Source organism: Apium graveolens, chromosome 6 (genome assembly GCF_009905375.1).
Source record: "Apium graveolens cultivar Ventura chromosome 6, ASM990537v1, whole genome shotgun sequence".
Taxonomy (NCBI): domain Eukaryota; kingdom Viridiplantae; phylum Streptophyta; class Magnoliopsida; order Apiales; family Apiaceae; genus Apium; species Apium graveolens.
Window position 1 is genome coordinate 301,158,533 of NC_133652.1, and position 10,310 is coordinate 301,168,842.

At 36.0% G+C, this 10,310-nt stretch overlaps 2 protein-coding genes across 2 annotated transcripts; one reads left to right on the forward strand and one right to left on the reverse strand.

The window, feature by feature from the left end:
- The first annotated feature begins 983 nt into the window (after positions 1 to 983).
- LOC141666316 (uncharacterized) lies at positions 984 to 3,520 on the forward strand. The gene is made up of 2 exons (XM_074472307.1): positions 984 to 1,425; positions 3,372 to 3,520. Exons 1-2 carry the CDS (start codon positions 984 to 986, stop codon positions 3,518 to 3,520), a joined length of 591 nt encoding a protein of 196 aa, XP_074328408.1.
- Positions 3,521 to 6,274: 2,754 nt separating this feature from the next.
- LOC141664121 (putative pentatricopeptide repeat-containing protein At1g56570) lies at positions 6,275 to 9,626 on the reverse strand. The gene is made up of 2 exons (XM_074470018.1): positions 8,514 to 9,626; positions 6,275 to 8,028 (listed from the first exon to the last, which is right to left on the reverse strand). Exons 1-2 carry the CDS (start codon positions 9,117 to 9,119, stop codon positions 6,805 to 6,807), a joined length of 1,830 nt encoding a protein of 609 aa, XP_074326119.1. The 5' UTR covers positions 9,120 to 9,626; the 3' UTR covers positions 6,275 to 6,804.
- Between the last annotated feature and the right edge of the window lie 684 nt (positions 9,627 to 10,310).

Sequence of the window (10,310 nt, forward strand, 5' to 3'; positions counted from 1 at the left end):
ATAAGATTATTCATTTATCGAGGTTAAAAATATATTACATCGAGACTTTACGTCAAATGACACGTATATGTATCACAGTACACCTGGCGCGTGTTCCCCAAGATCTGAAAATAGTTTTTAAAAATATTTCAAATAATAATATTTCAAATATAGACCATGGGCTGCACTATTATTATTTTATTATTGTATTAGTATTTATCTTTTATGGTATTATTAACATTTCCCACATACTATTTTTGTCGTGCATTAAATTCATAATCAACCTTCTTTTTTATTTATCATTTAATATTTGATTTTACAACTATATATATATATATATATAAAGTTTCCCTAATATAGATTTTATTTTATAATTATTACCAGTGTTTTATAATCTCCAATTATTCAAAAATCGTCAATAAATTCTTGAAAAATATTTGACTGGATCCGATTTATTACCGTGGATTATTTTCGAAAGATCTGTTTCACTATAAATAATGCTAATATTTTGTATATTTTAAAAATTTAAAAAAAATCCAATTTTTATCTGATTCATCATTTCGATAAATCTCGAATCTGGTAAATCAGAAATCGATAATCTCAATTGATTTTCGAAATAGACATATATAAAATCAATTCCAATTCTAATCAGGCCAATTAAAATCCTTATTTGTGGATTATCTTTTCGGATATTAAAAACGATATTATCTAAATTACTGGCTTACTCTCAGTTAAATGATGCACTTTTATTAATGAAAAAAACTCTGTCACTACAAATTGTATTCATGATTTTAATCAATCAAATTATTTCCTCCTGAAAAAAAACTCATTAGCCCAAAATCCAACTCAGAGTAAAACCCTAAACCTGGTGGCATTTTTGGCAATATTTCACACATTCAAGGGCACCATTCTTGGTGTCACCTATAAAACAAGGAGCCTCATTTTTTTTGTCACAATAACAAAAACCAAAAACCACAAGACCACACTTGTAAACCAAATTCAAAATGTCTCTAGTAACAGAAGATATCAAGGCAAGTGCATCAGAAGTGTACTATGGCAATGAAATGTGCCAAGTAAAATCAAAATCTCTACTCACAGAAATGGGCTTACCAAATGGTCTACTACCACTCAAAGACATGGAAGAATGTGGGTATGTGAAAGAAACAGGCTTTGTGTGGCTCAAGCAAAAGAAAAAGACTGATCACACTTTCGAAAAAATCGGAAAACTCACTTCCTATGGTAATGAGGTCACTGCTGTTATTGAGAAAGGCAAGATCAAGAAGCTAACTGGTGTTAAGTCTAAGGAACTCTTGATGTGGATTAAGCTTAGTGATATTTATGTCGATGATCCTCCCACGGGGAAGATCACGTTTCAGACTCCGACAGGGCTTTATCGGACGTTTCCTGCATCTGCTTTCGAGATTGAGGAGGAGAATGAAGGCAATGGTGAGGTTAAGGAGGTTTGATTTGGCAATGCACAGGACGAGAAAGACGCGACAATGTACTCCTATTATTGATAATAAATTTAGTTCATCGAGTTTTCTGCGATTTTACTATTATTGTTCTTAGTCTTTCGACAATGTACTACTGTTATGCTGCTGCTACTTCAGGCCTAAAATAAATAGAAATCTGTTCATTCCAGATCAAGTTTTGCTCTACTTTTGTGGTTGTTTTTTTTGGTTTCCATTGTTAGGGTAGTTGGCAGAAATTGTAAAATTATAATTACAGAGACCATTGAATTTATTGCTCATGCTATTCTCAACAACCTGATTAAAATTGCAGGACTCTAGGCATGGACAAGACTACAGTCACTACATAAAGTCATAAAGGCCTCTATAACTATGTCCATGCAATGGCAAAATCAGGATTCTCAAATAACTATCCTTAGCTAGACAGAGATCAAGTTTAACTTTTCAACTATTTTTTACTAAAAATTTGAATTCGAAAATAAATTTCTTTACTAAATATTGAAATCGAGCAAGGGCTTGAGCATAGGTTGGCGGGGGAGGAACTAGGGAGGGGGGACTGGAGGAGCCCCGGTCCCTGCCAACCGTCAAAATTCACAGAAATTATAGTGTAAAAATTTGAAAAAATATAAAATAATTTAGTTTAGTCCCCCGAACATCATTCGGTCCCCCTAAACTATATTCCTAATTCCGCCCCTGGGTTGGCCCTTGATTCCGCACTGTGTAGAAACCATTGAATTTATTGCTCATTTTCTCTTAGTTACCCAGACTTTTCATTTTGCTTCGAGTACCCGTGTCGGACACTCGACACTCGGACATGGGTATGGACACTTGGACTCTTATTTTAGGCCAAAAACATGTAAATTTTTCAGAATATTGCCGAGTCCGACACTTGGATACGAACCCGTGTCCGACACCCATACTCGTGTCCGGGTAACATAGCATTTTCTATTCTCAACAACTTAATCAATATTGTAGGTGAAAGCTCATTTCTTATTAGTAGAACAGTAGCATTAGGTGAAAAACCATACTGGACTTAATGAGAGCTCATTATGTTGGTTTCCTTGTTATATATATTTTTCCTTATTACTGTTACATGTTGGCTATATAAGGTTAGTAAAGCACAGGGATTAAAAGAGATTGAAGATAATGTCACACATTTTAGAAAGACATGGTGACTAAAGTGGAGTTCAATTATTTAGCAAAAAAAGGTCTGGGTACAATTTTAGAGTGCTGAAGCAAAATGTGAAATTTCACTTGGTAGATCAGACCAGGGATTATAAGTATCGGTCGGATGCACAATAAAGATGGTGCAAGATAGCACATGAACCAAAGTTAGAAGTTGTGGGAATGAGAAAATGAATGGACGTGTAATCGCAAAATGTGGACAATATTGAATGTTGTTTCCGAGTCAGGAGTTGGGCCTGCTTTGAAAAAGATTAGGCGGATTATGCAGGTTTAGTGATACTATAGAAGGAAGGTGTTGGCGTCGATGATGAGGGAGTAGAGCATAGTGGTCCTCACAATGATTCCGTAAGTTAGGAGAAGAAGTAAGTCGCAAATATGAGCAGTTAAGACTTAAATGAAAGCCTAAATTCTGCCAAAATTATAACTTATAAGAGTTCCTAGAAATGTCGAATCAGAGAAGTTAATTTCGAGATATTCAACAATTTGATGGTTGCAGGCTGAGGTACTGCACTAGTTTTGTTGTATGCTTTTAAGCTAGAATTTATAATTGTGCAGACAAGCACCGATATATTGGTTACTTTGACAACTAGAACTGTCTACACAGATCTCTAACACTCAGTAATAAAGTTCATGTATCAATATGTAGGATAGAGTAATTTATCTATCTCGACAATCCACCTAGTGGAAAGATAACTTTTAAGATTTCATCTGGACTGTATATGAGCTTTCCGGTGTCAGCTTTTGAAGTTGAAGATGCAGGAGATGGAATAAAACTAGAGGAAATGGCGGTACTGAAGTTGGAACTTGGAACGAAGGAAGCTAATGGAACTAAGGAGATGGGAAGAAACTGGCGGAAATGGTGGTACAGAAGTTGGAACTTGAAATGAAGGAAGCTAATGGAACTAAGGAAGGTGATGCGAAGGAGATTTAGTTAGCAACTAACATATTACTGAGTCCATCTTCATATATGAAAGTTGGCAATTAAAATTCTTGATGGTTTGCCTAAAATCTGAACCTCCTGTACTCAGATTATGCTATATATCTACTTGAACTTGATGTGTCAATCGTAATGTATTGTGATAATTAAATTTAATTATTGTTTCTAGTAATCCATCAGAATTAATTTAAGGTAATTTGCACTGCTCAGGTAAAATTATTAGTAAGATGCATTATGTTTTAGTTACCCAGAAAACCAACATTTGTATCAGTTCAAATAATTAAAAAAGTTTCAATACTTCTATGTTTTAACCCTTCTAATTTCCTTTAAGTTTTTTTAGAACACTCGGGTTGAGGTACAGATAGGATGTCCTTGACTATACAATAGACGATTCTAGCTCTTTTGTGAGATAGTAGCATGAAGTAGACAGACTAGAGGTACTTGTGATACAGTAATAGATGTCGGAGTATTGAACAGAAAGGTGTGACTTACAACTCGGGATTTTTAGGTCAAATTCCCAGTGTCATCATTACCGGCAAAATAACAAACACTGAAGAGGAAACTGTGTTAATAACTCTCAGTGAAACAATATTACCAAATATATTTTATGTTAACCATAGACTTCATGAACGCGGAAATCATTATTAAGTTATGTTACTCAAACTCGGGCACGGAGTGTCAGACACGACACATATCCGAGTGTCGGACTTTAGAAGTCTAAAAATTGGGGACTCGGGGACACTGTCCTATTTTTGGACACGGGTACGGGGACACGGCATATTTTACTAATAAACAAGTATGTTAAGTCAGACATCTAAGAATAAAGTAACAACATAACTTAGATTAAAGTTAATTTTGTAAAGAACTTTACGAATTTGGGATCTTCTCAACTTTTATCTCATTATAGCTTCTTTCATTCTTCTTACATATTTATTCTGAATATTAAGTGTGACTAATATTTTCTCAATAAATTGGTCAAAGTGTCAATGTTTCAGTCAAAGGATCCGGCAGGAATAACTGTCGTGTCTGAGTGTTCAAGTATCCAACACGGGTACGGCAACCTAAACAGAAGAATCGGAGTAACTTAGTTATTAACTTCACTAGTCAAGGACTTCTGAGAATTTTAATACCTATGGCAAAACTGACTACTAAGCACCATATAGTTCTGACATTATAACTAAAACTGTATGCACAGAAAACAGAAGTCACCTACCAGGAAGTCTGGATGCCACCAAGTGAGAACGGAAGAAAACAAAAAGGAGCCCACGATCAGACAAGAATAGTACAGAGCTTTAGAACCCTAAAAATATTATAAAAAATAATAACAAATGATATTGATAACTCTAATGAGTCAAACTGCACGCATAGGGGGTATTCAAAATTGACTTCATATTTCGTTCTCTCCTTTTGGTCAGTGCAGAGTTACCATGCCTATAATTAGCCTTTCTACTTCACTAAGTTAGACCAGATATAAGATTCTAATACCATTAGTTTTGAAGATGAAAACAGTGCACATGCAATTTTACCCATGAGCTTACAGAATGAAACAGCATTAAGAATCTTTCATTCCGTGGCTACTTGTATCATATTATGTCACCATTTGCATCCCTGTTGTAAACTATAACTTTGATCCCTGCAAGAAGAACTAAATTAGACTAATAATGAAAAGTATTTACGGAAGTCATTTTAAAGTTAGGAAACCTATTATTAGAAAGAAACAACATGGAGATGGTAAACTATTCTGCAATACTGGACACCAGACTGCTAACTCCAAACTTAAGAATGTCTATTGTGAGAGTACCAAATGTCATACCTAAGCCACGACACAATTTCCATCACTCCAATCCAATTATGCGGCCATTAATCAGAATGTTTAAATTCCATTGCTCGTTGGTTCCCCGGAAGCAGATAAAGTACTTTTTAACCTTGAAGTACTTTAGAAACTTCACCAGCCATTATTTACAGAGAATCAGCTTCTTAAAGCAGAATTCAATAGTCTATCACTGCAGTTTCAGGCGGATATGGTTGTATGTGCTTAATATTGGCCTTTTCTTCAAGTTCAGCGTCGTCATCATTTGTTAAACAATGAGTAAGTATAGTCGTAAGCTTGTAGCAAACCAAGCACCTTAGAAACCATCCTCGTCGCTAGTAACTTTAACCAATTTCCGTTTCCCAAACTTCTCTACAATATTTGGGCAAGGTTCTTCTACAAACTAGTAACTTCAACGAATGTCCCTTCCTGAGTTTGTCTATCATGCAAGGTAGTATTGCCGTTATTAACTTCAACAAATGTCCCTTAACCAATCTTCTCTACTCTGTTTTCAGAAGTTTCTTCCACATTTCAATGTGACGCGGTCTGAAATAGTAAATTCAAATATTAGGTATAGCCATCATAATCCAAATTCTGCCTTCAACACCTAGGCGCTTTTGATTTCCTTCACTTCCTACTTAGGTTGGGGATACAAGTAGAGGCACAGAGGTCTAATAAAGCCTAGTGGTTAGACATTGCCAGTGTGTTGAATTTGAGCTAGACTGGCTGTAAATTAACTGATTTAGGATATCATCGGGGAGGTATCCGTTGTAAGTTTAATAAGGCATGGGTAAAAGCTCGCTGCCTTGTAGATCTTTATAAACTATCAAGAAGCTTCATACAGTTCCTTTCTATTAAGTTGCAATAAAAGAATAATGAGTTCAACTTATCATCTCATGAATCAAAAAAGGATTTCGCATGAGATGTAGTTTGTTAAATTTCATCATCTGCTTACAGAGATCAACTTGTACAATGCTTGGTATGCTGCTAACTTGTCTTCTATTCTTCTACTGTAGCATAATCTATATCTGCTTTAACAACAAAATGTAACCTTTCATATATTTTTGTGTCAGTCATGAACTTTAGCTTCTACACAAGAACCGACTGCATTTTAATTGGCCCTGTGATATATACTACGACTTCTGTAGTTCAAGCTATCAGCCATGTCTCTTCCTCTGAAGAACGTATCTAGGGGCCCCATATTGTGCATCTTGTTGCAATTGCTGAAGCAAACTTTAGGAACCTCGGATCCTTTAGAGGTACGACAATCCCTACTCTTCTTTCTCCACTTCAGTTCCTTGTCACTTGATTTTTCTGACCACTTTTGAGCTACAGACTGGGAATTGGAAACATTCGGCTACGTGAAAATCTCCTCATCTATGATAAATTCCTTATAAATTCTTTAGGCATGCAATATTTGGTCTTCAAAAGGGTGAAGCCCCACATGCAGAGTCATGAAACAAGAAATCTAGATCAGGACTAAGAGCTGTTTCATCTTGCATATGCTGACCAAATAATTCAATAACTTCACGAGCTGATACAATATGGGGACCAATCACATCTCCAACAACAAAGTTAAAAACCTGGTCTCTGACCTCCACCCAACTCCTACCAGCCTCTTTCTTGTTTCCGGTTCCCCTCATCAACTTTCTCATTCTTGCAAAATCCCCCCAGTCACCCTGAGCTGCAAAAATATTAGCTAGCATCACATAACTTCCTGCAACATTTGGCTTTGACTCTAGTACTCTTTGAGCTACACGTTTGTTAAGATCTTTAATTCCATGAGCCTTACAAGCTCCTAAAAGTGCTCCCCAAACAGATTCATCGGGCTTAAATGGCATATTTTCTATCAGTTCAAAAGCTTCCTGAACTCTACCACTTCGACCAAGCAAATCAACTACACATCCATAAACCTCCTGACTGGGGGGAACTTTGTAATCAAAGGTCATCGATTTAAAGTAACTCATGCCTTCATCAACCATTCCAGCATGGCTACATGCCCCCATGACTGCCACAAATACAATTCGATCAGGCTGAATACCTGCTTTGACCATTTCATTAAACAAAGTAACAGCTTCTTTGCCATAACCATGACTCCCATACCCAATCATCATAGAAGTCCATGATACCAAATCTTTACAGTTAATTTTACTAAAAATTCTGCATGAATCCATAATGCTTCCACACTTGGCATACATATCTATAAGGGCATTCGCCAGAGGCAAATCCCCTTCGAGACCTCTTTGAAAGATCCCTCCATGTACTTGCTGTCCACAACTCAAAACTGCTAAATTAGCACAGGCCGCTATAATGCTTGAATATGTGAAACTGTTAGGAATAAACCCCTCAATTTCCATTTGTGAAAATATGTACAGGGACTCATTTGGATGCGACATTTCATATCCAGCAATATAAATATTCCAAGTAATTAAGTCTCTCTGAATCATTCCATAAAAACATAGACGTGCTTCAGAAAAAAAATTACACCTACAATACATATCTAAAATAGAATTCATCACAGGAATATTGGAATCAAACCCACATTTCAGAACTGCAGTGTGCAATTGCATGCCACATGTAGAAGATCCAATTGAGGTGCAAGCTCTTACTGCTATAGAAATGCTAAATGGACTTGTTTCAACTCCCTCCTGTTGTGCAACAATAAAATTGAATACAAACATCAGAACTGAAATACAAATAAAACCAAAAAGTTACCATCTGGACAAAAAATTCATTCAGATGAAAACATATAAAATCCTGGTTATGATTACTTAATCAAATGGTCATAACAAGGGGAAAAATATTAGCTGCACTCGGTTGAAAAATGTCCATAATAAACAATTATTCTCCATCACATTTGTTAGTATCTTACATCATGCCCCTTGTGGCATCCAACTCTCGAGGGGCAACGAGGAACAAATTATTTATCAAAACGTGAACAATGTAGATAACTTAAGCTACACTAATCCGCCATTACACGGTTAAAAATTGCTACTAAACTGGGTCAGTTAGAAAAATTATTACTATCAGTGAGGGATCAGCTATTTTTTTCGACGACATGTATAAGATACTCATAATATCATAACTGATTATTATAAATACGAAACTCTGTATCAATATACTAAGTACCTACCACTAACATTTGTCTAAAAACTCGAAGAGCTCCACGACCATCACCCCGATGAGTGTATCCAGTGATCAAAATAGTCCAAGACACAGGAATCCTAACCTCCATATCTCGAAACACCGCACAAGCCTCATCCATCTTACTACAACACGTAGCATACATATCCATCAAACAATTATCAACATAAAAACAACCATCCAAACCATACTTAACAGCCAAACCATGAACCAAAGCACCACACGAAAGCGAATTCATCCCCTTACAAATCTTCAACACACTCGACAACGTAAAAGCATTCGGATGATCACCACATTCCCTCAACATTCTGAAAAACACCTGCCATGCATTGCTGTAGTACTTGCATGATGCATATCCAGAAATCATGGCAGTCCACGCAACAACGTCTCTCTCAGACATTTCATCAAACAGTGTGCGTGCTTCTTTAATTAAGCCCTTTTCGAAATATGATTTGATGAGATTAGTGGCTAAGAATGATGGGGTTTGGGTCTTGAATGATGGGTATGCTTGGTTTTTGATTTCTTTGAGAGTGCCTAAAACATTTACAGGGATTTTGTAGTGTGGAGAGTTGGGTAGCAGTCGCCTGTAACTCATTTTCGAATCCTGATTTTAAATTTGCCTCCAAAATGTTTTTTTTATAATATATAAAACGAAATTGTATTAAAATCAGCTCAAAAATCGGTCCATATTCAAATGTATTTGAATATCAGCCTTTCGGGGAGATGTTTATGAGCATCGATCCTTCTTACTTCTTCCAATTCATCTAAGTAGAGGTTTATATCAGAGAACTCCTTGATATCACAAATGTATAACACATCTCCCTTGTTGAGTGTAGATTGAGATTTAGTTAGGGTCTTGGATCTAACAGTCACATGCTTCACTTTCTTGATTGCTCTAATCTTTGTCTTCTTTGACTTGTTAAAGATAGGAAAATTTAGCTCAGAAATTGGCAGATTATCCCAGTCTACCGGCTCATCCTTTGAAATTATGGGTTCATCATGAATATTACTAGTTGAATCCACCACCTTGAATTCTTCAAATACCACTTAGGGTTTTTATGTCTAAGTTGAAGTTGTAGACTTTTTGGGAATGTAGTCTTCCATTTCCTCATCACTGAAGTTCAATTTTCTTTTGGAGGGGAGCTTGTATCTGAATTTTCTTTTCTATTGTGGTTCATGTTGCATTTTCTGATCTCGAGGTTCAGCAATCTCAGTTGTAGTCTTCACAGCTTGAAGTTTGGCTAAGATAGCAGCTTGCTTCTTTTCTTGCCTGATTTTTTCCTTTTTTTCTTTCTTAGCTTCTACAAACAGAGAATGTCCAGCCACCATACAAATTTCTTTACCATTTATGTAGATTTTGGCAATTCTTCTTTTAAGTGCTGAATCAGTAGGATCTTTGAAAAATGCAATTGACCTAACCAACAGCTTCTTCTCATCTGGTTTAGGTGTCTCATACACAGTATCCATAGGATTCTTGTCTGAGAACTTAGAGTAGTTTCTTTTAGGCTTCATGATAAGATTTGCCTTTGGAGATTTTACACAAGAAGTTTGGCTCTTTTCCATATAATTCATACTTATATCATTCACAGAAATCTTCTTGGATTAAGAGTGATGAATGAAGATTTTGTCTGGTTTCTGAATTGGCCCAAACTTTTATTGAATTTCTGCATTTATCTTTCTCCATTTATCATCTAGTTCCTTCTCCACAGCTGCAACATCAAGCATCTTAGGAATTGAATTTGACTCAAGCTTAGCATCTGCTATTTGGATCAGATCAATGTTGTCC

What these genes read in the sequence shown, in the direction of transcription:
- LOC141666316 (XM_074472307.1), top strand. Translation starts at nt 984, where the DNA reads ATGTCTCTAGTAACAGAAGATATCAAGGCAAGTGCATCAGAAGTGTAC. An exon ending in GGAGGAGAATGAAGGCAATG is followed by an intron (nt 1,426 to 3,371) that starts GTGAGGTTAAGG and finishes TTCCGGTGTCAG; the next exon opens with CTTTTGAAGTTGAAGATGCA.
- LOC141664121 (XM_074470018.1), bottom strand. Translation starts at nt 9,119, where the DNA reads ATGAGTTACAGGCGACTGCTACCCAACTCTCCACACTACAAAATCCCT. An exon ending in TTTTTAGACAAATGTTAGTG is followed by an intron (nt 8,029 to 8,513) that starts GTAGGTACTTAG and finishes GTTGCACAACAG; the next exon opens with GAGGGAGTTGAAACAAGTCC.